The 27,500-nt window shown below is 39.4% G+C and overlaps 2 protein-coding genes across 4 annotated transcripts in view; both read right to left on the bottom strand.

The window, feature by feature from the left end:
• The window catches only part of LOC138028217 (A disintegrin and metalloproteinase with thrombospondin motifs 6-like), a 46,262-nt gene extending 22,471 nt beyond the window's left edge, over nucleotides 1-23,791 (bottom strand). Inside the window, exons 1-21 of one of the 3 annotated variants that reach the window (XM_068875671.1) lie at nucleotides 23,619-23,791; nucleotides 23,081-23,195; nucleotides 22,288-22,366; nucleotides 21,408-21,736; nucleotides 20,508-20,697; nucleotides 17,828-18,006; nucleotides 14,627-14,713; nucleotides 12,575-12,699; nucleotides 12,262-12,305; nucleotides 10,957-11,062; nucleotides 10,715-10,843; nucleotides 10,005-10,164; nucleotides 9,183-9,284; nucleotides 8,541-8,692; nucleotides 3,915-3,978; nucleotides 3,314-3,422; nucleotides 2,714-2,838; nucleotides 2,015-2,339; nucleotides 1,740-1,869; nucleotides 727-931; nucleotides 1-112 (exon numbers count right to left, since the gene is read on the bottom strand). The exon at nucleotides 1-112 is cut by the window's left edge and continues 51 nt beyond it. In XM_068875671.1, coding sequence (XP_068731772.1) covers nucleotides 1-112; nucleotides 727-931; nucleotides 1,740-1,869; nucleotides 2,015-2,339; nucleotides 2,714-2,838; nucleotides 3,314-3,422; nucleotides 3,915-3,978; nucleotides 8,541-8,692; nucleotides 9,183-9,284; nucleotides 10,005-10,164; nucleotides 10,715-10,843; nucleotides 10,957-11,062; nucleotides 12,262-12,305; nucleotides 12,575-12,699; nucleotides 14,627-14,713; nucleotides 17,828-18,006; nucleotides 20,508-20,697; nucleotides 21,408-21,736; nucleotides 22,288-22,366; nucleotides 23,081-23,170 — 2,842 coding nt within the window. In that variant the 5' untranslated portion in view covers nucleotides 23,171-23,195; nucleotides 23,619-23,791. Of the gene's footprint in view, nucleotides 113-726; nucleotides 932-1,739; nucleotides 1,870-2,014; nucleotides 2,340-2,713; nucleotides 2,839-3,313; nucleotides 3,423-3,914; nucleotides 3,979-8,540; nucleotides 8,693-9,182; nucleotides 9,285-10,004; nucleotides 10,165-10,714; nucleotides 10,844-10,956; nucleotides 11,063-12,261; nucleotides 12,306-12,574; nucleotides 12,700-14,626; nucleotides 14,714-17,827; nucleotides 18,007-20,507; nucleotides 20,698-21,407; nucleotides 21,737-22,287; nucleotides 22,367-23,080; nucleotides 23,196-23,341; nucleotides 23,384-23,618 lie in introns of those variants that run through there. The other 2 variants (XM_068875690.1, XM_068875681.1) reach the window with 2 other exon arrangements.
• A 1,177-nt stretch (nucleotides 23,792-24,968) lies between these two features.
• Nucleotides 24,969-27,500, bottom strand: part of LOC138028208 (venom factor-like) — a 49,266-nt gene continuing 46,734 nt past the window's right edge. Inside the window, exons 40-42 of the mRNA XM_068875658.1 lie at nucleotides 27,199-27,288; nucleotides 26,552-26,632; nucleotides 24,969-25,487 (exon numbers count right to left, since the gene is read on the bottom strand). Of these exons, the coding sequence (XP_068731759.1) occupies nucleotides 25,162-25,487; nucleotides 26,552-26,632; nucleotides 27,199-27,288 (497 nt within the window). The 3' untranslated portion in view covers nucleotides 24,969-25,161. The remainder of the gene's footprint in view (nucleotides 25,488-26,551; nucleotides 26,633-27,198; nucleotides 27,289-27,500) is intronic.

Below are 27,500 nucleotides of genomic sequence, written 5' to 3'. Positions count from 1 at the left end.
TCAGTGATGAATCACACTGACTGTCTTCCATGTCCATTAAGTTTCCACGATGATCAGCCTTCATGCATTTCACGGATCGCTTCTGAAGTCCACGACCACATTTTGTAGAACACTTTTATGTCATAGAAGGAATAAACCCAAAAGCAGAAAACCTTAGAATGATCCTTGACGGATAAATATATTATCATCATCATAGTCATGATGACAGACGTCGTGATGACAGGTTAGAAACACATCATCTTACGGGCCGATTGCATAGCGAATTTCAGCCTAGGCTAAACATAAATCCGGCTTTCTTACGACTGCATTATTTAATACTTACAAATATTGTCAGCCAAAAACGCTTAAAAATGCCATGCAATCGATCGTGCTCGCTTTTCAAGTGGGGCTGAGAGATGAACTTAAGCATGCACATCGATTATTTTTAAGAATCCTGGCAACTTTCTAGCCAAATTTTACATTTGCTCCTGGACTTAAATGAATCAAGGCGTCGTGAGTAAATTCCAGTCTGGGTTAAGCCCGACCTCTGCTAATCTGAGAATATTTTAGTTGTGTGTAGAACACATTCGAGATCGTTCCCGACAAGACAAATAAAAACTACTATCAATTTGTTAAGTTTCCAGAGCCTTTCGTTTTCTCGTGCGAAGGCTCCGCCAGCTAAGACAAAACGATGGGATGTGGGAACGAGAATGTTGTAAAACATTGATCACAACACGGGATAATCACCTGTCCAAATGGTTGAGCCACCCACTCAGCAGGACAAGGAACGTTATTGCACGACTCAATTACGGATGGCATAGGATCCGTGCAAAGCCTGCGGTCAACGTCATACTCAATGCCATCAGCAGCAACTTGCATGCACTTGATTTCCCGAGTTCTGTTTCCACCATTGCAAGTGTGAGAGCAGTCTTCCCACCCCTCAGGCTTCCATCTAAAGTCGAAGAACAAGAACAAGAAAAAGAACAAGTAGAAGAAGAAGAAGAAGAGGTCAGTGGTTCAATGGCATACATTAAGTTGAAGACAGTTCATGCCTTAGGATTTGTCGGTTGGGGAATTACCCGACAAGCTTCTTCCCCCTTGTAATGTCAACGAATCCCGGACGACGGTAAGAATTTTGTCTATGGATTGAATGACTGTTTTTACGGTCTTTTTTCCAAACAAAGGTAAGTATTAACAGTTCAAATCCTGGGTAAGCAATCTCACCCCTCTTTATTTCATGGAAGACTGATCACGTGGCACTTAATAATTTGTATTTCCTGGGGAGGCATTAGGGCATTGCGGGCTAGCTCATTCTTGAGGCTGACCATGCGGTGCTGATTTCAGTCTCGCTGAGCCTGGGCAATAACAAATTTTCCCCGAAGCCCTAATATCTGTTGACAACTACCTTTATCCTCCCGGCTAACATTTACCATAACCAAGAGCATTCAAATTTTCTAATCGAGCTATTTTTTATGTGCGACATCGTATCGTCGCGTAAATGTAACCTAACGTGCATCAATTACTTAACTACTTTACCAAGAGAATAAAACGTAACAAAAATTGGAAATTAAAACGTTTACAGTAAATCGTTTTAGTTTAAGGAGAGTTTTGAAATTCTTTGATTTGGTTCACTTCGTAATTTCTAAAGAAGGGTCCTGTTCCACATGAACAGCTAGGTCCACTGATCCAGTCTAGTTCAGGCGTCCGCAGATCTCGCCTAAAACTTACCAGATTGCCTCACTATTATTGTATGCACTTACATAGGAGGACACGGCTGATAGTTACAGTGCACCGTCGCCCGAGGAGGTTTCTGACCAGCGTCGCATTTCTCTTCATTGACTGGAGAACCATCGTCTGATCTGCGACACTCCGCAAACGAGACCTCTGAACCTGTTAAATGGTGAGCTTGTTATCTAAGTAAGCAGGCACTTGAGCGAACACAAAGGCAAATAAGCTTAATAGCCTTATCGTAATGCACATCGAAGAGGAAAGGTAACAAAACGAAGACAACTTAGGGAAAGAAAGAAATAGTTACCTCCCCCACAGGATACGCTGCAACCAGATTTTACAACAGCCCAATAAAAGTCATCCTTCTCTGCGTCTTTGGTGGCACTTTCAGGAGATGCAACTTGACCACGCCTATCTACGTCATATCCCATGCGTTTCAGCCAATCCAGAGCGCTGGTTAAGAGGTTGACAGTTCCAGATCCTGGAGTCACCGCCTTCTTGGTGCTTGTGGTGTTTAGCTTTGTCACATCCTCCGTCTTAGTGCCTGGTGAGCATGTGCTTCCATCTCCATTGCACACACCACATCTGTCAACAACTGCATTTGATCCAATGACCCCATCACAGCCAACTTTCTGTAGATCATATTTTAGACAGTCATGCGCAATAAATCATACTACAGTTACTTGGGTAAAGTGACGAACATGAGTTTACAAGAATGGATTCCAGAATGCGTTTTTTGGCCTCGAAAAGCATCCTTGTAAGTTCGGCATGAAACTGCCATGAAGGGGCCGGGTTGGAAAGAAAACATCAAAGGGAAAGTCCATTATCGTTTAGCAATAGGCACGTCACAATTAAGTAAACTATAAATCCATTACTCTGAGACGGTCTCCATTAAGTTTGATTTTACCCAGTTAAGTACGCGTTAACGTTATAAACCAAAAACCAAGCTGTAATCAGAAGTTACATGAAAGGAAAAAACTTTGAAGTTACACCCACACCTTCTTACCGTACATTGTCCTTCAATGCACTTGTCAACCGAATTTTTCTCACAATCCGTTCCGTCGACAACATTTCCAAAGGCGAATCCTAATCCCGTTCCTTTTATGAAACATCCAAGAACACATTTGTTTTCTGTAAAAATCAAACAGATCCATGAATCAATTGATCTGACGATCAATAACCCGATCGATCGATAGATCAATCAATCAGTCAATCAATCAATCAATCAATCAATCTGTCAGTTAGTCAGTCAGTCAATCAATCAGTCAGTCAATCAGTCAGCCTGTCAATCAATTAATCGGCGCGCCTGAATAGCTGAAGAACTCATGCAACAGAATATCACAAACTGAGAGCAGGTAATACGTATCTCATTTCCCTTTTGACAATGAACGAATATCAAAATGAAATTTCTGGATTATGACCTCTTGACATAGATACTGTCGTGTAGAGCAATGGTCCACTCTTCAATTTATCCGGCAACAACGAGACATATACATATAATATATCTATTTGCAAAACAATCGTTCTAGTTGTTTTCCGCTCACTGGAAACATGAAAAACTTGTTTTGGTAGCCTAATTTAAATGAAACGAATCCTTGCAGCTTACTTAGGGTTGATGGTTTCCACTCCCACTCGTAATATTGATCATTGAAGAGCTGTGAATTCTTCATTTGGCACTGTGAATTTCTGAATTCCGTCAAGTCTTTGGAACAAGCCTGGTGAGATATCAATCATGGATTAAATGTTCATTACTGATTAGCAATGAGAAAGGTAGCAAAATTTAAGTTTAAAGTTTTACTAGATATCACATTTTACTATTGCAATTTAATAAATGCTGCACTAGCGCTGTGTTTACATCTTTAGACTTCGACAAAAAGATTTAATTTGCCAAGCAATAACAATAACAATCCACCATGCCAAACTCTCACCAGTCTCCCACTTTTTTGGAGAGGGCATATTAGCATTTCCTTGGAAAATACCGGCACCAAGAGTCCTTATACCAGCATTTTTTTCTGGATTTGCACTCGTTTGTCGTTTTGAAACATCCCACAATTCCACACTTGTGTAAATCTCTCAAGTTTTTGAAGGGGGCAAATTGACCAAGTATGTAGGGCTCACCATAACAGTGCAAAAACAAATTGGAACAATCCCCAACTGTCTCGACCAAGCAAGCTCAGTCAGTAACATATATTTAGTGTTTGGCATACCTCTGTGTTGCACAACTTGTAGTCCCTTTGCTCGCCTTCGCATCTTTTGCCGCCATTCTTAGGGCTAAAAGGAGAATTTATAGCATTATATCTAAAGGATACCCTGACATCTGCGTCAACAAATAACATATCATTGTTTATTCGATATTCTACCGAACATTTCTATGGAATCAAGGATAATAATTTATATTTTTTTAAATGGCAATTATTTAACTCATTTGGCCATTTAATCACAGTTCCGATTTTTCCCGGATTTTACCGAATGATTAATCGGCATGCTGGATGTTATTGTGACATTTCCCTTGTGAGGCAGTGTGGCCCAGTGGTTAGGGCGCTTGCCTTGAGATCCGGAGATCCCGGGTTCAAGACCCGTTCTGGCCACTCGTTGAATTTGTTCCTGGTAGTCCCTGGTTCAACTTCCCAGCTGCACTTGTAAATAGCCAACTGGTTTGCCTCCGGCCAGTTGGGATTCTTAACAGTTGTTGTGTTCTGTCGTTTCGTTGATTGTGTTTCATTGGCCCTGAAAAGCCCCTATGGGGAGCGATCAATTAAGTATGTATATTAAAAGATTGGCTTTCCAAAACAAGCGGTTGGCAGTTACACACATGGTTTTTCGGGCCCGAAACGTTTTCGGGACTTTCGATAAACGGACCCCAGAAACAAAAAGACCTGATTTGAGAGAGTGGCGGAAATCGTCAAGCCTTCAGAAGGACTCGACCAAAGCTAAAACTCCCTTTAAATAGTTCGCGTGAGTTTGTCCTCTGCTTGATCTCCCAGATTACATACTGCTCGACGAGAAATAACAAAACGTTGTAAATACTCAGGAGCCGATTTCATGGATAGCTGTAAACATTATTAGTGACTTTTTTTATAAAATGCTAAAAAAGGGGCTTAAAACTGATCTAAAATTAAAAAGGTTTCCCAAATTTTCGAAGCGTATCTGTGGTTCTTCTTCGGGGGACAATGATTCATTTATAAAATTATGAACACTGATCGCCAAAAGAGCAACATTATTACTGACCTTTGCTGTTACTTGTCTATTTCTCATCAAACCATTTTCAATTAACGCAAGACTGATTGGTAAACACTCTACTCAGTAAGAACTTTTGAAGCGTTTGTTGCTCTCTGTTTGGCCACAAAATAATTAACAAACTACCTACGATACGGGTAGGCGTGGGGTTGCAGATAGTTGTGTGCGCATGCCTACTTTCTATCTACAATTGTAGTTTCTAAACAAAGAAATTGTATTTAAGAAAATAACCTTTAAAAGCTACATCAGGATGAACATTTTATTGCGCTGATATTTTTTTCAAAGATTTTTATCCTAGTATTCTGCTCGAAAACTTGAATCAAGTAAAGAATTCTTAAGGTAAAGGGGTTAACAAGACTCCATCAAATCGAGGCGCCTCAACGTAACCTGGATAAGAGGCTAATTACATTCAAGTAGTGACGTCAACATTACGAAACAAAGCGCATTGATGACGTTCAACTATTCTTGTTTAAGTTACGATCAGCTTACATTGATTGAAAGTGTTGATTTTCTTCACGAAGTGTTTACAAAAGCAACAATGGGAAAATTTAAGGCTATTTTTGTAGCTTGTGTTGGCCTAGGTATGGCCGCAGGTGCTGGATATTATCTTTACAGGAAATTTGTCAGTAAAGATGGCGAAAAGGAAAACGCCTGTTTAATGCAGGTAAAGATGAATCACAAGCTCATAAAAATTACCAGAGGAATGAAATATAACAATCTTCTTGCCTTTTTCGAGTTGTTTCGCCCAAAATTCATCTGAAACTTTATTTTTGCAGAATGTTAATGAGGTGGAACAAAATAAAAACGATGCAGAGAATGATAAAGTTGTGCCGGATTCAACCAAAGACGCAAAAGGCGATGAAAATAACGCAACCGTCGCAAAGGTTGACACGATGAAAGTTGTTCCTTTGAAAGAGAACAACCAAGTCCCTGCAGACACTCCTGCAGAAGGAAAGGTAGTGGACAACTCTACTGCGCCGGCTCAGAAACAAGAGCTGCAGACAAAGCCAACAGCGAACAAGAAAAAATCCAATTTCGGAGGCCTTCGAAAAGGATTCCTCCTCTGAACAGGCCGGACTTCACATACATGCATCGTTAAATGTAGTTAGAAAATGTTTAGTATTTTAAAATGTACAAAGCTAGGAAAGATATTTAGGCAATTATTGATGAGCAATAAAATTTTAAAAGTAAACAGCTGAACCGTCCTTTTCCTCAGTTTCCTGAAGACTCATGAGCACGTATTATTCTCCGCGCGGTTTTTTTTTTTTTTGTGATTTCGCGCGTCTTTTTTGCTGGGCATCCCACATTCCGTTTTCTTAAATGAGCTTCCCTTGAGTTCGAGAGGTAAATCACCCGCGTAAACGTTTTGAATCTACAATGAAACAAGGCGCTTCACTCCAAATCAATCCTTTTCGTGGCAATCCGTGAAGATTTAATTAACAATTATTCCATGAGCTCGCGTTGGATATGCATGAGATGGTAAATATAGCCAACGAAGCGCCGAGTTGGCTATAACTAGTCTCATATCCAACAAGCGCGAATGGAATAATTGTTTTATTAAATTCCTTAAACTCCAAAAATTTGGAAGTACGAAATACGAGCGAAAAAAGGGAGAAAATCCGAGCGAAATCTTGACGAAGATGCGATGTTGTGTAATACCTTGTGGTCAGGCAGACGCAGGCTCATCGCAAAAATATTTCCTACCTTTTCGCGTACTTCTACGTTGGAATTGATCCAAACTTTCCACAATTTTTTTTTTTTTTTTGCTTTATTCAGAGTGAAATTTTGCTTTTCGGTGAAAATAATTTTAGCTTTGCAACGCTTAGCGCAATCATTTGCCATATTAGATCAAACTGAGGTATATGATCTAGTATATGAGCTGATAACCGAGATTGAGTAAACCAATCAGAGAATGAGAAATGCATTATCCGAGGTTGATAATTTAATAATCAAAGGTATCGTCTTAATTACCGCTGACGGTCCTAAACAAGGATGTTTGTTGTTGTAAGCTTTTCCCGTTTGTGTGGCGAATGGTACGTACATGAAACAAACAGAACAGAACAACAACTGTAAGAATCCCAGCTGGGCCGAGGAAAATCAGTTGGCTATTTACAGGGGCAGATATAGAAGCTCAGCAAGGGTCTTCCAGGATCAAATTCAACAAGCGTCAAAAGGGACCAATGGCAACCTAGCAATCACGCGTTCCCTAGGTATTACCGATTAATTGAACCAATCATATTGATTTGCGTGTTTGTAAAAATATCAACCAATCCGAGCCTGAGGGTCAGAACGAGTCTTGAACAAGGGAACTCCGGATCACAAGGCAAGCGCCCTAACCACTGGGCCACACTGCCTCCGGAAAATTAAGAAAATGAACGACGATATTTATGGCGACGAAATGTCAATTCAAATCATAACTTTGCCCTGTCCTTAGTATTTGGCGACACTTTGCGACAAGCAGCTGTCTGCCGTTTGCCCTTTGTCTTTTCACGAAAACGCAAACAATTTATTCGAGAGATTTCAGTAGCATCACGTTTACGAGGAACGACGAGCGTCAAGCGACGGGCTCCTGTTTGTCATAAAAGCACGGAAATCGCGTTATTCGAACTTGTCTCTCGCTTTTGAAAAGCTCCTTGACATCTGAAGACAACACGCAAGAAATGAGGTGGAATAAAAAAAATGTCTCTGATTTTTGGCAAAAAGCAAATACCAGCTTGATAGACAAGTAGTATTACTCCCCCCTCTTTAAATAGAGTTATTGTTTTGCATTACGGCAAATGGCAAATGTTAGGCCGAAATTAGGTTTGCCAAGAAACAAAGAAAATTGTACCGTTTTGGCACATTTCTTGCCTTTTAACCATTAAGTTACCTCTAAGAAGAAAAATGAATATTAAGAATAATAAGAAATTCCTTCTTTTTCAACAAGCAACAGCTTGTCATTGTCATAAACATGCATACGAGGCTAAATCTTTCAATTGAGCACCGCCTTCACTGTAAACGCAAACAACAAGCTGAAGTTTTTGTTTTGCCGAAATTCGAAGAAAGTTGTCTTATTTTAGCTCGTTCTTGCTGTTTAACTCTAGATATCGAGCAAATATATCTTCAAAGATTAAGTCCTAATAAAATGATACAATTTTCTTGACAGAAGCAGGCATTCGCTTTTATGAAGAGCAGGCAAAACAAAAGAGTAACTTAATTATAGATAGTTATATACGATTTTAGATTGTAACGCGCTTTAGAATAGTTTAATAATTAAGGCGCTATAGAAGTTTAATAAATTATTATTAAATTATTAAAACGTACATTGTCGTTTTCTGCAAGAACGATGCTAAATCTTTCCGTTAGAGAGACTTTTGCTTCCGCGCTTATGTCACTGAAACGCTAAACAGCAGGCTTCTGCTTGTCATATAAACAAGAATATTCTTCTATTCTATCCTGTCTCTCTTTCTCGGTGGCTCGAACTCTAAAGATAACAGGTCAAAAACGAACTAAGATAAAAAGATCACCATTTTCTTGATTTTTGGCGAAATGCTTCCCTGCTAGCGCAGGTCTCTTTTCATCTTGAAGTAAATTCAAGAAGAAAACAGAGTACGTACCGTGGTGTGTTGCATCTTCGTTCTCTGTACTGAACCCCTCCCCCACAGGTCCGGCTGCAATCAGAGTACTTGGTGGACCAAGCAGACCAAGCTCCATCAACAGCATCAGGTCCTTCAGTACCAAGCTGGATACACTGTCCTTGTCTGCACCACTATAAAAGAACGGTGTCCACGATCATCATCATCATCATATCTTGATTTTAGAGTAGCTTGATGTAGCTAGTACCTCCAAACATTTACCCTTCCGACGATGATACATCACAGAGGACAGACCACAACACCGGAAACTCCATACCCTACTCTCTGCGGATAGTGCGTAGGTACTTACATCTCATAGCGTTATTAACATTGAAAGGTTTTCCGAGAAGACTAGAGAATCTTACCATTTGCAGATGTAATTGCGAAGGTAGGACTTTCTACTCAGTTGTTTAAAGTCCCTGAGTGTTGGTCCGGCAAACGTCGAACTTACGGCCTCCCGCATAGCAGCCTGGTGTTCAACCCACTGAACCACCAGGTATCATGACATGGACCAACATAGGATTTTGAATCACAAGCTCCTCATTCTTCAATCCAAATGATTATCTATTACCCAGACTCCCACGGTCAGACTCCAACGAAAGAAGATTCAAGAAGAATACATACCTTGTTATTTCCGCAAGGCGTGCCATCAGCGGCAGGCACTTCGGAAGTCTTGCAATTTCCGCTTCCGCCTGGTACCTCACACCATAGTTTCACGCAAACCTGCTGTAAATGGCGACCAATATTTTCAATGACTTTATAGTCTCTTGTGCTCCGCTAATTATAACATGGTAAGGTAAGGCAAAGTCTCTTTACGAGCCTGAAGGCCCATTAAGGCCGGCGCTTAACTCCGGTTTCCGTAGCATGAAGCGACTAGGAGTATTTATGCTCCCCCCTGGATGGGATGCTAGTCCATAGCAGGGTTACCCCCAGCATTACGCCGGTACCCATTTATACACCTGGGTGGAGAGAGGCACCGTGAGAGTAAATTGTCTTGCCCAAGAACGCAACACAATGTCCCCGGCCAGTCCCCGAACCCGGACCACTCGATCCGGAGTCGAGCGCACTAACCACGCCTCCCATTATAACATAGCGTCTTCAAACGTTTCATGATCACAAAGGCTTTTAAATGCCTTCGTTACGATTGCATCACAAGGAAGTACATTGCGACGTATCGATCCCTATGCTAAAGTTATAAGTCTTGATTCAACACAAAATTTTTGCAGAAAATTCTTGCCAAAATTGTTGCGAAACGTTTCCAGTGTTTTTCTCAGATTAGACAATGATCGCTCAAAAAGCATCAATTATATGTAACTTAATCAATACCATGGGCGGCATGTAGTATGTTACCATGGGTAACACGATGGTTGACAAGGAAATAATCACTCATTTTGATCTCAGTTCTCCTCGGTTGCCAGTGATTGCATGATTTCAATTTTAACTTACTTCAAGAAACTTGTCCCCTCCACAGAATCTAGCACTCTGTCCGTAAGCAAGCTGGCATTGCTCGTCCGTGTCATATAATCGTCCGGGTGTGTCTAGCGTCCTGGTTTCAATCACATTCTTTTTGGTGGGATTATCATCCAAGCAGCGAGAATCGTCTGAGCTGAGGGGCAATTACATGACACAAAAGGATCACAATGATCAGCTGAAGGGGGCCCAATAATGACAGCGTTGGGTTTGCATTCGTTACCCTGGTCCCAGAGGTTTTTTTGAGCCGCTAGAGAAAGAAAAAGCTCTGATTAAGTTGGACTTGAATTTCACTTTCATTCAGACGCAAGCTGTCAAACGCGTTAAATTGATAATTTCAAAAGGGACCAATGGCAACTTAGCAATCACGCGTTCCCTAGGTATTACCAATCAAACGAACCAATCATATTGATTTACGTGTTTGTGAAAATATGAACCAATCCGAGCCTGAGGGTCAAATCCTGACCCTGGCGTCTGCATGAAAGTAAGATTCAAGTCCAAGGCAACCAGAGGTTTTTCTCTTTCTCGCCGCTCTGTGACTCGTCCTCGCCGCTCAAGAAAAACCTCTGGGACCAGGGCATGCATCAGGGTGCACCAGGTTCGAATCCCGCTCAGACCACCGACGAAACGTTTCTTCGGTGGCTTCGAAATCACATGGAAGTCACAAAATGATGTTTATAACTTACCTGAGAAATTGTTTTAGATAGTTTTTACTGCAAGGCGACCATTTAAAAGCTGATTTCTTTCCGGGCGGATAAGATGACATTATATTTATTCCATCGGGACATTCTGCTCTGTCGTGGTTCATTCCAAGACTTTAGAGGAAACGCAAAGATTACTTAAATATGGACAAAAAGAGTGCAAAATGATACAACACTATTCTAATTACTACAATGGAACAACTTTCTGCAACAATCACAGAACTTACCTGTGTCCGGTCTCGTGCGCAAGCGTCATTCCAAGCATCAAGCCATTATCTTCACCAATACTTGCAGAGTTAGGAAAGATGCACATTCCACGAGTTCTGGTAAGACCTGTTTGATCAGTTAAAAGAAGTAAATGCCATACCGTTCTACGTAAAGTAACTGGAGGGAGTCTTGGCTTCAGCATTCCACCTCAGTGGCTTTCGGATTTCTCAAGTTGATGCATTCTTATCTTTGGCAGAATTTTGGATTCCTTGAGCTAAAATTACTATGATAAAAAAAATATCACTTCCTTTTCTTCTTCAGATTTTGAAAGTGTGTTTGCTTAACACCTGCCTGGCAAAATTTTTAGCTTTAACTTTTATCCAAAGGCTGCTTACTTTGAGTGTAACTTTTGGATTTCACGTTCTGCCATTACTCACGTTCAAAACTGACCAACTGGACCTCAGAGGGTCAGATTTTAGGCAAAAGTGACGTCATTCACTCCATAACTTAAAAATTTCAGGCCCGATTCACACGGTACCGGACGAATTTTCTACTGGTTGAGAAATTTGACCGACTATTTTGTTCGCACGGAACCGTGCAATCTTTCCGCTCTGTTTACACGGAACGGACGAACCGGGTTAAAGTTTAACCTTTGTCAGTGGTTTTACCATTTGTTCATGCGCAGAGCGCTACTTTACAAAATCCAAAATGGCGTCAAGAAAGAGGAAGCCTAACTATAGTAGCTGAGCTGCCACGTATCCATGCAACCACGCCTTTGCCGTGAACAAATCTAGACGGTCAAGGTGTTCACAGCGCGCTGGTGAAGTTTTCGACCGTACAGGCTAAAAATTCGTACCCGATTTGGGCATTCAAATTTTTGAACGGCTAGGCGTCTAAATTTTCGTAAGTTTAGCTTGGTTCTGTGTGAACGGAACATCTAAATGAACAAATTTTCAACCGGTGGAAAATTTGTCCGGTACCGTGTGAATCGGGCTTCAGCGTGTAAACGCAGTTTATTGTGTATGCAAAACACGAGTTTGCAAATCTGAAAGCAACGTTGTGATGTATTTAAATTTTCAAATTTATTGATTATGATTTGGTCATAAAATGGCTTTTTTAAAACTAAGTGTTCTCAACCAAGGATGAACTTCCGACTTATACAACTTAATGTAATGTTTAAAAAACGAGCAGCAGTGTTTAATCGGGGTTTAAAAATACGAGGCGTAGCCGAGTGTTTTTAGACCCGATAAAACACGTGACTTTTTATCGGTGTTTTGATAGGCTGTTGGGCTCATGAATTATTAATGAGTTTTTTTTAATATTACCTAAAGTCTCACATGGCTGATTCTTGTCCTTGCAAATGTTGTACCTACAAAATAAGCAAATTAATTATTAATGCCACACACAGAAAAGACCGTTTTTGATGCAGTAAATAAAGTAGGGGACAAAAAGGAAGTAATGGCAAAAAAATGGTGAAAATAAAAAGAAGGCCGGAGCTTTAAAGCTTTAAATAAAACTGCTCTGGTATATAATAAGTTGAATATATTAAGACAAAATAAGTTATGTTTATTGTCCGTGAAATATCACATCTGAACAAAAAATATAGCAAGTAGATATTTAACGCTATTCTTAGTGTACCTTGTAAATAATGCAGCATAGTCATAATGGTTTTCATCATTGTCCAATGGGTTATTGTTTCGCTCAGCCCATCTGCCAAAACTCTCAAGTGTATTGCTAGCGTGGTGGTTAATTACCAGTCCAGACTGAAAGAATAAGAATAAGAATAAGAATAAAAATAATAATAATAATAATAATAACAGTAATAATAATAATGATAATATTAATAATAGCAACTTTATTCATCTAATTCAATGAAAATAAATTCATCGAATTAAATGAATAAAGTTGCTATTATTATTATTATATTATTATTATTATTATTATTATTACTATTATTATTATTAAGATGTGATCTTGGGTAACAGGTTATTTGCAGAGTGAGGTAACTCAACCTCATTCCCAGAGGATGCCTCATAAAGAAAAGATGACTGACCCTGGGAACGAGGTTGGAGGAAGAAAAGAATGGCTTGAGTGGCTCCTATTTTCGGTCAAACAGATGTTAAAAATTGCCTCTTTCTCCCCAGGGTAGTAGAAAAATCTTAAAGGAGAACTGAAGGCTGGAAGATAATTGTTTTTGCGTGCCTTATTATTGTCGAAATATAACGTCCTTTACCTAAAAAAAACAGGAAAAACCCTTTTTCATTTGAAAGACCTTGAATTTGCCCGAAATCCTTGGTGATGCTCATAGCTCTTAACTAACAGATCTCGCGAGATATAACCTTCATATCTATTAAACTTAGATGTGCCCGCAGATCAAGCTATTTGTTGTTTACCACCGCATTCTAGCTTTTCGACCGTGTGTTTGCAAAGAGAAGTCCTCATGGGTCTGAGTCAAGCACGTGGATTGTGAGCGCTGCGAGAAATGAACGACATGTATGTAAACACATAACTCTGTTCGTAGTTTTGCGAATTTTCAAACTTAAATTAAACATCTTTGTGATCGTTGCCGAGTTTACAAAACCCAGCTTGAAGGGCGAATGCCATTCACGAAATGACGTGTCCCAGTTGCTTGCAAAAACAACTTTTCGGTTCATTTCTCCGGCGCCTGGTTTGCCACTGAAATCTCCCGCCTCATTGGGTATAAATGGAATCGATGGAGTCAACATTTCATTAATTGCATGCAACTGTCTCATCGACTTGGCCAAGACACCGTCAAAAGAGGAGGGTTCGACTGATCCGAACATATGTGACAGTGCTGGGTATTTGGCAAGTTTTTCCTTCTAAATTTGGAAGGAAGGACTTCATTTTAAACAGGGAAACGATGAAAACTTATAACTGTTTTGGTGTCTGAGAGTTCTATTAGAACAGCCCACAATAACGCACTGAACCATTTTTCAAGTTCATTACCGCGTTTAATAAGCAAGTGTGCGAAATGACGTCACGCTTAACGCCCAAGCCTTCTATAGTAAAGCCAAAATGGTGGACGTCCATTGAGTGATCAATACGGATCTTTCTGGCCTCATAAAGACGTCAAAATGTAAGGAACCCTTCCAATACTCGAATATTTCCTTTAACTAAGTCAGGTACTACAAATTTGACGTAGGAAAATATATCCCATTTTTATCTGCAGTTCTCCTTTAATAAGAAATCAGTTTGAAAAAAAAATAACATTCTGTTTTCGGTAATAAAGTGAAAATAAGTTGAAAACGTCGCCTTTTACAAAAAAATAAGCAATTTTATCACTGCTGTGGATTTTAAGCTAAGGTGAATTTTAATGGTGAAAATTCTGCTCATATTAGTAAAACAACGTTACTCAAATGGCCTATGAGAGAGTAAGGAGTCGGATATATCTTCGCATTACAAGAGAGTGAGCTTTGCCATATGCCGTGAATCATGGTAAAAGCATTAACTTCTTCAGGAAAGGTACAAAAAATGAATTGGTAAGGAGTAGCCCTTTATAGATTTAAACAATTTAAATGAACGTAATAGCGTTAAGAACTGAATCCCATTCTACCGTGAAGATGTCCCACTAATATTAAGAGCGGATTTTGAACCCGGGGCAATCGCATGCAAATCAAGCGTCCTAAGCATCAAGCCTCGTCAACTTGTAAGGGTAAAATATAGCTTTACCTGTGGCGTTGTTAGAATCTGCATCCTGCTGACAACAAAGTTCATCGGATTTTCTCCCACGCTGCCGTCTCGAAGAAGATTGGAGGCCTAAGACAATAAATACATGATTTCGCTTTAGTTAAGGCTTATATATATATATGTTTAAAAAGACCATTTTGTGACATATTAAGAGTGCCTTTCCTCTCACTTTTCGTAAGCTGAGAGGTAGGGTGTTAACGTATTAGCAAAGTCTGGTGTAGCGGTGAAAACACGTGGCCTTCTCATTGGGCTCCGTGAGGTTTTTCCCTGGGTACTGCGGCTTTTCCCTTTCCTCTAAAAGCGCAACGTTTGATTTGCCTCATACCGCCAACTTAATAGTGCATCAATCGAAACTTTACTAACGTTAATTTTTAATATATAGATTTAGCCAAGCCTGGAAGCGGAGCTCGCATTTCCAGCCCCAGGAAGCAATATAGTGTATATGGAAATAATTACAATTCTGCATAAAGTACAAAATTAATCGTCATCAGTGTATACAGTTTTAAGAGATCAAACACCTCTGAGCTGACAGCAGTAAACAGACAAACCTTGCAAACAATAACCAGCAATTTTAATCAACAACTAAAACTGAAATTGCAGTAATCTCTTTCACAACATTTTCCAACTCTCCTCAGTTTAGAACAACAGCAAAGATCTTACTAATTAAAAAGTCAAGCTAAAGCGTAGTAATTTGCACCCTGCAGAGCAATTCTTAACTCAAAGAGAAAGAAAGGACTCTGCAGAATCGTGTTAAGTCTTTATTGAGTATGCGCAAGCCGTTGCTTCAAACCCACGCACTCCTAGACGCCATACTGATTTTCGTACTGAAGGTTCGGTTTTGACCTTCGTCTTGTCAAAAATATGATGCGCGCGCTGCCTAAATTGGTTTGGCCGGAGTGACTAGCCCAGAAACTTGGGATGCGGCACGATTTCTGCAGAGCCTATCTTTCTCGCTCTCTGTCGAGTTTTAGAGAGCCTCTGCTCACAGGGTGAGTATATTCTCTTACTTGACTGCAATTTCACAGTCAAACAAAGCAGCTCACGACTGGACATCCATTTCACACAAAAAGCCTATAAATCGAATTTAGTGTGGAAATTCGCCACAGTAATGATGAATTCAGTCCAAAATGAGCAACGGCCTACCGTAACCGGCCACAAAAAATAAACCCCATGACAAACAAGACAAACGATTGTTATAACTCAATCGCTATTGGAGATTTTGCCGAAAATCGCAGGTTCGAGCGTAATTATCAAACCGCTTTTCAAAGTCTTATCTGGTTAAAAAGAACCTAAACTGTTGCAAACATTGCTTATAAGTGCATTCGTTGCAGATAAATGTAAGCTTACTGCAATCCAATATAAATTTAAACGGCGTGGAGAGTTCGGTTACAATATGTCTGACAAAATAGACAAGAAAGAAAAGTCGTCAATGGACCCTCCACGGTTGTTGGCGCCATCTCGGTAGGGGGGCAAACACCGCTAAATTTGCAGCAAATGTATGGGATTTTGGCCGACTTTGAACCGCTGTAGCGCCGCTAAAAATGTAGAGATTTCCATAGTGATGGTGTCTTTTAAAAGATATTTATACTGAAATTATTTCAGACTACAACGACCATAAACGAATTTTTAAGATTCCATAAAAATTCTTCTAAAATCAACACGGCAAATTGCCGCGAAATTAGAAGGAACATGAGAAGATTTATTATTCGAATTTACGGACGTCATACCCTCCTTAATGGCGAAGTGGTGTATGATTGTTGAAATATGCCAAAATCTTTGTCAACACGGAATTGCAAACGTTTTCAGACCTTCTTCGTCTTTTTTAGCGAGTTTTACAAAATGTTGTGAGCATTAAGTAGGAAAACATTACCCAAAAGCTAGCCGTTGTAAATGTGTTTTGTTTCTCGCCCTATTTCTCTCAGCTTTTAACAGTGTTCTGAGTTGAAATTTTCTCTTCTCCTCCTTCCTCGGCTTCTCTCGAGGCTTTCTTCGCTTAAATTTCTAAAATTTCGTTGCCTCATCTCTCGCGCTCTTTCCTGCTATGTATCCCGCTGCTCCTCCCTAATAGTATGAAATACTTATGAAAACAAGCTCCTAAAGTAAACAAGTTTTTGAACACGACGACAATTTCCACACCATTTCTTGCGCGATTTCTCTCCAAGAAAAACGCGGGTTCCAATTGCCCTCCAAGAAAATAAAACATACCCCTTCCACGAAGGGCTGACACCTGATTCCCTTCCCTCCCCCGCAAAGAGTGTACGGGCGTACGCTGACGTCATAACCAGAATTTCTCGAATAGATGGCTTACCAAATTTTCTTTGCTATAGACCATATTCATTATAAATGGCGTCAAGAAATTATTCTTTTGTCTTTGTGCTAATCATCCTAACTAGCCTCACTTTGGAACAAAAGTTCTTTTGAATTTTGCTCGCGTTTACGAGGCTAGTTAGTATAATTAGCATAAAGACAAAAGAATAATTACTTAGCCACCATTTATGAACACGGTCTATGGAGCTCCGATCTCGCGCACGTGCTTACCCGCGCGCGAGGAGCTCCGCTTTAATCAGTACTTTATTGGATCATGCCCATGCCTTCTTTGTTTAGGAAGGGCTTACACAAAGAAGAGACCGATTTTCCACTCACTCATTGAGGCCAATCACAGGTTCGTAAAATGTACACATATATCCAGAAATGCCCCTAATTAGATGCACCTGGATTTCAATAAGCGTCACGGTGTCCCCTTGTTTTTTTCTCCCCAACTTCAACATAGATCGTGTCTCGGCAAACACTCGGACAATTGACGTCACAACGTGAACTTCAAATTCTACTCCTGAAGTAACTATAAACATGCAGCTTCATTAGCCCTAAGCTAAAAATAACGCTAACACTGTTCGTGTTGGATGTCAAAATTGGGCGTGCATCTAATTAGGTGAATGTATGGACATAAATGGCTTGTTTCAAAATAACGAAAACTTTCTTTGCTTAACTTGTCTCCCCCTTTTTAGAAGTTGCTCGCTCGATATCTGTAGATAACAGACAAGAAATGCGATAAAACCAGTTTTTTTTTATTTTTGGCAAAACGCAAATTATATCCTGACGTTTGCCGTTTGCCGTTTGCCGTAAACGATATGCTAAATTTCTCTAATATCTTTGACGTAATTATAGCTTGTATCATATACGTACTATGTTACACGCTGACAGTGCGTATTGTTTGACAGCATCCTCTCCATGAAAATTTGCCATTTTCGGATCTACAACTACCAAGGTCTCGATATACTTTTCTTCCCCAGGCCCAGCTGGTCCTTGTCGTTTCGGCAAGTCCGTGTCATTTAATGAACGTGAAATGCGAATCCTGGGATCGTCTACAGAAACAAATAACGAAGAAAGAAACTGGATGTTTCAGAACATGTTGACTCATGTCATTATTCTATCAGGTTTTCCAACTTTTCGTGGTTGCGTAAGTCATGCAAGCGGCCTCGTATTTTACAATACCCACGTAATGGCCAAAAAGGAAAGGTTTGCTCATTTGGTCAGCAACCCGGCTTCAAAAGATTGCAACTTATCCCCCTTAAAGAGAAGTAAAGAAACAAGAAGGGCATGATCGAACTTAGACTTGAAACCGAGAGATTACCTTGATCATTCTATTTACAGTGTCGGAAACGGAAAACAAATCATTTTCACATGTACAGCGCTATAAAATATCAGCTACCGGCTGGTTCAGTTGTTTGTGTATCATACCTTTAGTTTCTAGGACGAGGACGAGGACGAGAACGAGTACGAGTACGAATTTGACTTCCCGTTTTTAGCAAATATATACTTAGAAAATTTATAACCCGGACGCTTAATCTTACTCTTTGTTAGCAGTATAGGTTGCTCAGTTACTCTTATTGTTGGTAACCGAGCCTCCTTGCTGATCGAAAAATGCAAAAACTAATACCATGTTGTTGACTTGTTTTGACAAGACGACATTTTTGAAAAACCTCGTACTAAAATGACGACAGTATCACGTTCTTCCCGCCAAAATGGCACTGGTTTCCACGCGCTCAGTGTTGTTCTATTAAAAAATCTCGTACTCGTAGTCGTTCTCGTGCCGGAATCTAGAGCTTCTATTAACTCTCGGGAGGTCGCGAGCTCGAATCCCGACTGGACTAACACTCCTGGACTTAATTAAGCAATAGATTAAATTTCCCTGGGTTTTATAACGCGATAAAACCACGCGGGATGTTAGAAAAACTCCAGAAAAGCCTTTAAATCACGAGCCGAAGGTTCATTTTTATCAAAGGGATTCTTTAAGCAGAGGAAAGGCAACTGTCGAATGGTCAATCGTAAATATTTACTGGTGAAAAGTAGTTATAGACAATGCGAATGGAACAAGAAGTAAACGAGTGACTGCAAGTGATGGCCGTTGCAGACATCGTTTTGGAGTTTATAACTGGATTTGGTTGACACTGAAATTGGCTGCTTGCTAAGTGCTGGACTCTCTCATCATCTCGTAGGGCCATTGATAATATATCACTGCATCTTCTGAGCTGCTGTACTGATGGCTGGTGAGGGTAGCTTCGCAGCCTTCGCCATAATTTCTCGATCTGTCAATCTGGCGTCAGACCAGATAGTTATGACTATTGCTCGTATCGAGTGGTTTGTGTATATACAATATACGTCGGCTTTTTCATCATTATATCTAACGTGTAAATACAGAAACAGCTCATTTTTTGGCCTGAATGTTTTTTTTTTGCCTGCGCGGTCTAGTTCTTGTTTTCTTCCACCTCGGCAAATCTCCTAAATTGTTAGTTTTTACATCTCTATTACCGCTGTTTTTCCACTTTCCTCTGTGTTTTCTGTGACATTTATATTCCCTGGCAGTAGCTCTTTAAAGGCCAACATTACACCAAAGTTCGCTAAAAGTCCGCCATTGTGGAAATGAAACTTAATGTTGGGTCACTGATCCACCTGGGAATTTATAGCTTGATAAAACATAGGCTTGAAAAGTGGATGAACCAATCAGATGATGCATACTTTGTGCAGTCATGTTATAAAAAATAGAGGATAAAGTGTCACCCCTGTCTTTAGTTCCCCTTGGGATAAGGACAACAAACCGTAGGTCCCTTCTCGCAACCCTTGTTCTGAACTATGTTGGACGTTAAAGAACCCGCACACTATAAGTCGAGACATAATGTAATTGTTTTGCCATCCCCACCGCCATGGTGAAGCGGAAATAAAATGAAACAGCAGGCCGAAGAACATAAAGTAGTATTCTTTAAAGTCATGTCTGGTATAACATGAATTCAGTCGCCCTTGTATTATGTCCAGCTGAGTAAGGACTTTTGCTTGATAAGCAGGAAGGACGTTAACTTGATGACAAGAAAATATACGGAAAGAAGTCAATAAAAATTCAACAAAAACAATATGTATGACGCAAACACAAGAAATTTAAAACCCACCTTTGGTAATTCTCCTCAATTTGACAACGTCTGCTTTCGACACGCGGGAACGTTTTGCCTAAATCGTATTTTAAACTAATACTATAAAGGAAAAAATACTCAATTTTGATTGGTCAATCAAGGAGGGCTTTTTCCTGAGTAAGGAGCCAATTGTTGGTTTTCACTCACGTGATCAACAGGCATGTTTTTCAACAAAAACAAAAGGAAGCGTTTGCATAATAATAGAGTTCAATTCCCGGAGGATTTGGTCGAGCACCAACATGGCCGCCTTTTTTTTGTTTAGGGGCACCAACATGGCGGTCGTGACGTCATGTGAAAACCGAGAATTACCTATGCCTTTACGATTACCCACATATACGGATATACAGCAAAATCCCAAGGATCTTGAACAGTGCTACTAGAATAATTAAGCCCCCTTTTACCTTCAGTCCCACAAGTATGGATTTCTTTTCTTTCTCTAGCAACATGAATTTCCCGTTTATTATCCAAAGTGATAGATCTTCTGTAAATTATATGCGGTTTACTTCTTCCCTTTGTAGTTACTTTGTCATGTAAGTGAACTGGAAGTGGCTCCATAAAATACGCCTCATCCTCTGTATGGACGAGGCCACTCTGGAGAAAGAAGGGTAATCAATAAATGTCACTAAACAATTAAGTTTACTTTCTTTGCTTTTTAAAGGAAGAAGGGGGGGGGGGAAAGGTTTGTCATTTAAATCTGTTACATTTCCAAACTGGCCTTTCGTCTTCGACAACAATTTCAAAATTTCATTATTTTATGACGAGAAACTGTCACCGTGAAGGCGGAACTCAAATTAAAAGGGAAGAACTGATAACCCTACTTTCAGTGACCATTTTCTAAGACTTGTTTTTTGGCTAAATGTCCTGTATGATTTTGATTCTTCCAAAGAATAAAAGTTATTTTATGCATATGTGATGTAAACTGAATCATCTCCAGATTTTTTCCCACTTATTGTCACTTATGAGGCGCTCAAAAATCGCCTCGTTAGCGCAGTCCTTGAACGCTGAATATTGAAGGCGGGGAGATCGATCAACACACGGGTCATTCCTGGTTTCATTAAACGAAAAACTGAAACTCTAAAACAGCCCCATCGTGTCTTCTAAGCAAAATTGCGTATGAAGTTTTATTGGCTACTGGTAAGAAAAGTTAGATGACAATGCCGTCTATGCCACTAAAACTTCTAGATTCTTCACTCAGACATGTAATAGCCTCTACTCGCTGCGTTTAGTCTCTTTTTTGGCGTCATTCCATCTCACCGGCATAATTCTTTTATCGATTAATTTAAATGTTACATGTAACTTACCAGTCCTTGGCAATTGCTTATTGCAACCTTTGATATTGACCTATCCTTCAAATTCCCAACGTAATGACAATTTTCCATTGCATGTCTTTTCATAACGTTTCCATTCTTTCCTAAAACCTCAACTTTGAAATTTGGCGCCAGAAGTCTCTTGTTTCGCTTTAAATGAAGGTGAAAGTCATTCCCAAAAGCGGAAACTTTGTAGTGTACTTCGTCTTCGTATGTAGTGTCGGCAGCTCGACGTATACGTATTCGTGGAAATATCAGTTCATGAGACACAAAGGCACCCTCGTCGTCGACTTGAATAGGATGTACAATATGATATTCGGGTACTGCAATAAATTTGGTAAGGTTAGCATAGGCAATCACATTATTTCGACTGCAATTTGTAGTCTGAACAATTTAAAAGTGCTTATATTTATTCCAGATTATACGAGAAATCATGTGGTAACTTATTAGTCATATACATCATAAAAAGTAAGACATTAAATCAAAACAAGTGAAATTTTGACAACGCGCGCTTTAATTTTCTATGGAGTTCATTCAACTGATTTGCTCAGTTATTCAGTTTTAGAGACTTCTGACACCGACGTCTGCTGCAGAATTCTGCATGGCTGACCGAAATTCATGATTTGTCTAGCCTTCGTGTAGCCGTACCCTTCACTCTAAAGAAAAACGGGGGGAGGGAACGACGCTCCTCCCTCTTGTTTTCTTTCGGGGGAGGGTACGGTTACGCGTACTAGGCTATGATTTGTCTTCTGACATTTCCTCATTCACAATCTGGATGATGTTTGTCAATTGCATATCGACCCTTGCTCATTGTTGTACACTGGATCACAATGTAAAGAAGTGAGTGCTGCAAAACCATGTGACATTTGCTTACCGTCATTGTGAGATTCTACTCCAAACAATCTCGAGAGATCTCTCGTCGTCATATGTCTATGAACATTGTATCCGTGAAGCTGCAAGAGGTGTGCAAAGCGAAAGTCATTAAATGTCGATTAGGGAAACTGTGCTGCTATATCAAATCAAGTCAAATTACTTATACGTTAAATAAAATGTTTGTCTTTCAAGAGAAGGGATCCGGAGCACTGAACCAGAGAAAAACTTCGTGAAGCGTAGTAGATAACCATTATAACTTACTTATGCCACATACAAGGCCGGGTTTTGTCCCGGAATGGAGCTCGAGTCTATGGATGAAGACAAGTACCCTTACACCTGTGCCAACCCTACCCACGATGTTGTGTGCACCAGTTATCCCATGTGGAAATCGGCAAAGTATACTTATTCCTATTGAGGCCGCCTTATCAGAAACACATGCAAGTTGTTCGTTCAGTCCAAAGAAACGAGATTTTTGAATGCTGATCGAGTCAAGCAGAATGTTTAAGCCAATAATTAGCGCATTATATTGGCAGAGTACTGACATAAGGTGTATGTTGAATGAGCCATTTTAAGTACAACTGCATTCAGACAAAATACCTTTTGGACCATGTCGTAAGTGTGGCATTTAATTAATTTGATGCGGGGTTTTTGCCCCACAGGTGTCTGTGACTCCATTCATGGTACTCTTACGCGCAATTTACTCTGTGATTTTTTCGTACAAATATTATTCCCGTATCATTCAAAACCCTTCATTAACCAGCATTTTTAGAAATTAAGTAAGCTCTAATTCTCACCTTCAACGTTTCCCTTTCACCGAAACACAGAGAACAAAAACACAAAATGAACTCGATAACTCTAAGACATAGTTCTCTTCTTCCATCCATGGTCTCAATTTACAATCAACTTGCTCTGTTTGACCATAAAAATTGTGAGAAAAAAAGAAAAATCATGATAAATCACATTTGGTTCAAGCTGGGAATTTTTTAGGAAAACATTACTTGCATCAAATTCATCTAATTTGGAATTAATATGGCTTTTCATCTACTGGTTTTTACCGCATCAAATTATCTTGATCATGAGCCATTCCCACAGGCAGGCTTCCTTGTGTAAAAATCGCTCAATCTGCTCGCTGAGACTGCCTCCAAAAGTTGCTTGCTTTGTCGGTTTTACTTAGAGTAGCTTGACAAATGGTGTCGATGGGCAGGAATGGTAAACATGTTCGAAAAAGAGTCTAAACATTCCTTCCACCCGATAATTTTAGGCTTGTTGACGAATTTCTCCGCGTGATTGACTTTTGACTAAGAATCCACTCGACCACTAAAGCGTTCCTACCTTTGCAGCAATCTTTCTCCCTCTTTTCGTTTTGGTCTTTGTTCTCAATGTTTCCAATAAAAAAAACTTACAATATGTATAACAAGTGCGATAACATTTTTAAAGTTCTCGCCATTTTCAGTATTTTGATCGCAGAATTTACCAACTGGTGTTCTTTAGTGTTGTGATAAACTGATCAGAGAGTGGGCTTCTGATTGGTTGATTTCTATGGCCTTGCTTGTGGCAACACAGTTAAAAATCAAAAAGGTGATAAAAAATTAACGATGCCTGTGAAGATTTCCAAGGGGCCAAGGCGCCGTTAGGTGCTGGCAAAATCCATAATTAGCCTTATTGGATAATTTACCAGTGTGTTGTCATTTCTTCTGACCTGCCATGTGTTTCGAAAATTGAAAGCGTGCGCCAAAACAAAAAAACAAAAAAAAAAAAGATTCCGAAATTCTAATTTAATATGCTTATTTCATAACATTTGTATGTTTGGTAGGAAGTTTCCAGTCACGTGACCAAAGATTGTTTGAAAATACAAGTAACGATTTTTGTTACAAGACAAGAAGTGTTTCATTTATTTTGCCGCTGTAATGTCCAATCGACCCGACCCTGCCAATACCAATTATTTTTCGATACTGCACTTGATTAATACCGGACATATCAACCCTATCAGCTAAAAGTAAATACTTTCACGAAAAAATAATCTTACGAAACAATTCTTACCTCAAATTTATTTCTTTAATTCTCGAAGCTTCCGACATTTCGAACTGAAATACTGACACAGGAAAAGGGTTGGGTTGCATTGAGGGATGGGAAGAGAAGTGACTCGATCACTCGAATGAGCAGGAGGTTCATGGTTTTTTGGCGGAATTTTTATTTCTGCTACGATCGAAGTAAAACAAGAAGCAAAATGCACTCTTTGATCCGTGCGGAAAAATTACGAAGCGTAGTCAAGAGTCAATAACGGATGATCTTTTTTTGCAAACGATATTGACATTAAGGACCATTAAGGAGGCTCGAATGGATTTTCAGCTGAGCGCGCGCGCGTAAAATAAGCCACAGCCGCACTACTTTGGTTGCTAGCGTCAGCTCATTAAATAAAATAGGTGACCGGAGATGAAAAAAATTTACCTCTGATTTCCCACACTTTTCTTCTAATTCTTATATAGCTGGAATATAAACATACATCTCCTATTCATGAAAACGATTTAATGGTTACTTAAATATACGCCGGGACTGCTTAGCTCCCTCTTGGGTTTTGGTCAAACCTGAGCAAAAATAGTCTGCAAAAGTTCACCACGCCCTTCAATTGCTATTTAGCATTCGACTTTTCTGTCGCTAATCTATTAAATACAACACAAAATGTCAGGTATTTAAAGAGCTTTAATGAATATAAAGTTTTCTACAAAAAAAATCAACTGAGCAAAAACTGAAAAGCTTACGTTTTTAACATCGAGTAGAGGTTGTCATCTAGTTTACAGGAAAAATAACGCTAATAAATGTGCCATTTATTTTGTTTCAAATGCTATTTCGTACCAATCAATTATATCTACCATATCTAAATGATGCATCTAGGATCCATTCCGACGCGAGCTCGAATATAATCCAAATTAGAACTTTTTCGCTTCCTGACCCACGGAATTACGAACGACGTTTTGTCAAAAACAAAAAAGGATCCTTCTTCGCGTCCCATAATGAGGTACTCTTTTCTTTCTTTCGGTTCTGGACAAACGCATCCAGATCGCTTTTTGAATTGCATCAAGTCCCCTTTTCTCAAGTTTGTTTTTCGTTTCTTGATGATCTCATTGAGCTTTACATCATAGGTGATCCATGATTGCTTCCTGAAATCCCGTTCATCGATCATAACCACTTCTCCAATAACAGCTGCAAAAAGATATATTAATGACAAAAATCGAACTGTCTTCGTTATTAAGTGACTCAAGTTTTAGCAAAGGGGGTCATTTTAGGTAAGCTTCTATTCCCCTCCTTAATTTTTTTTTTGGGGGGGGAGGGGGGCATTCCATCTTTGTGGCCCGGGTTTTGATATCCGCACTCAACTTCATATGTCACAGTGTACGGAAATCCATGGTTTCAGCTACTACGCTCCGAGAGGTTTTCCCGTCACAACAAAAATCAAAAATTCACTTGAGCGTCTTTCAGTTAACTTCATGAGATTTAAATTTGGTTAGATTTACTTTTTCCAAAGTTAGGTTGATAATTTAATAAAGTGATTTTTATTTATTTTGTTGTTATTATTATTATTATTATTATTATTATTATTATTATCATCATTATTATTATTATTATTGTTATTATCATCATTGTTGTTATTATTATCATTATCATTATCATTATCGTCATCGCTATCGTTATCGTTATTGTTTTCGTCATCCCTATCGTTATCGCTATCGTTATCGTTATTATTATTATTATTATTATTATTATTATTATTATTATTATTATTATTATCATTATTATTATTATTATTCGCTATTCATAGTATCGCCTAGCTGTAATTTAATGGCAGAGCACCAGGATAATATTCGTGAGACTATAGCAGGGTCGCGAACAACTTTTTGATACACCTGGAACCTAAAGGTGACGGCAATCATGTGCTGTGCGAGGAAACAACGGCCTTACCTACGGTATACTGCCATGCACACTGTGGCAATTTCTAACAACACTACTTGAAAGGTAAAAAAAAAGTATTTCTGGTGTATTCCCGGTCGTTAACGGACATTTAGTTCGGCTTTGACCAATCAAACAAATTTCTTCAATTAAAACACACGAACATGACCTGTGGATCTCACACAGCAACACATGTAGTACGTGTATAACCAACACCAACTGAGGGTTCGTTATTGCACTTAAAACGGGTTACTCTTTAAATCTCCAGTTCTGGAAATTCTGCAACGATTGTAGTTTTTAAATGCCAGCCATTCTCTTACCGAAGTCAACTGAATCATGGCATACTTTATCAACCAGCTCTTTTGGATCGAATGATCGGTCAATGCAGGAAGGGCAATCGTCTAAATGGGAGAAATGAAAAACAAACATTTGTTTCTGTATTAGGCAATAGCAAGGATGAAAAAAGCATATAAAGACAACCTGGCACTTAATATGTAATGTTTACAATATGAGCGGCAGTGGTACATCACATTAATTTTACAAACTCGAGGAGAAGCCGATGACAAAACTATTTATTCGACGCAAATATTGTGCTCTTATTCACCCATAATATTTTGTTTTTTTGGTCGGAGGCATCTTTCAAGTAAGCCAAATATTTAAATCATCTGTCGAGTCATTTTGTATCTAGGAGACCCCTGGTAAAAGCCGAGGAATCGAGAAACAACAGCAACAACAACAACAATAAATCAAGATATCTTCGTATTGTTTCATGACATGACAAGAGAAGATTCTGATATTTAAATTACATTACAAAAACAAATAAACAAAAGAAGGCAATATTCCCATTTCTCAAGCGAAGCGTTATGCATAAGTTAACATTATTTCTTTGTCAATATTCGTACGCCCTCATCTTGATAAAAGGATCTGAGTACCGTGATTAAAAAATTCTATCCTACTTGACATGTACCTTGTGCACATCGGCAATAACCTTCTTCACAGATTCCTGCCAGCAGAGCACTTTTTGAATCTGGCGAATAGAATTGGGTGCAGGAGTCGTCTGTAACGAGATATGAAAAGGAAAAAATAAATGAAGAGACTTATTAATCTATGTTGACTCTGGGATACTCGAAAAAAATCCGAGTGCACCTTTGTAGGAGTCGAAGCTACGACCTTCCGATTTGTAGCTCTTCCACTGAGCTGTAGTGGATGATCGGAATACTCAGAGTGCTCCTTTGCAGGAGTCGAACCTACGACCTTCCGATGTGTACT

The sequence above is a fragment of the Montipora capricornis genome, chromosome 2 (assembly GCF_036669925.1).
Source record: "Montipora capricornis isolate CH-2021 chromosome 2, ASM3666992v2, whole genome shotgun sequence".
Taxonomy (NCBI): Eukaryota; Metazoa; Cnidaria; class Anthozoa; order Scleractinia; family Acroporidae; genus Montipora; species Montipora capricornis.
This window is presented reverse-complemented; position numbering and strand designations above follow the sequence as displayed.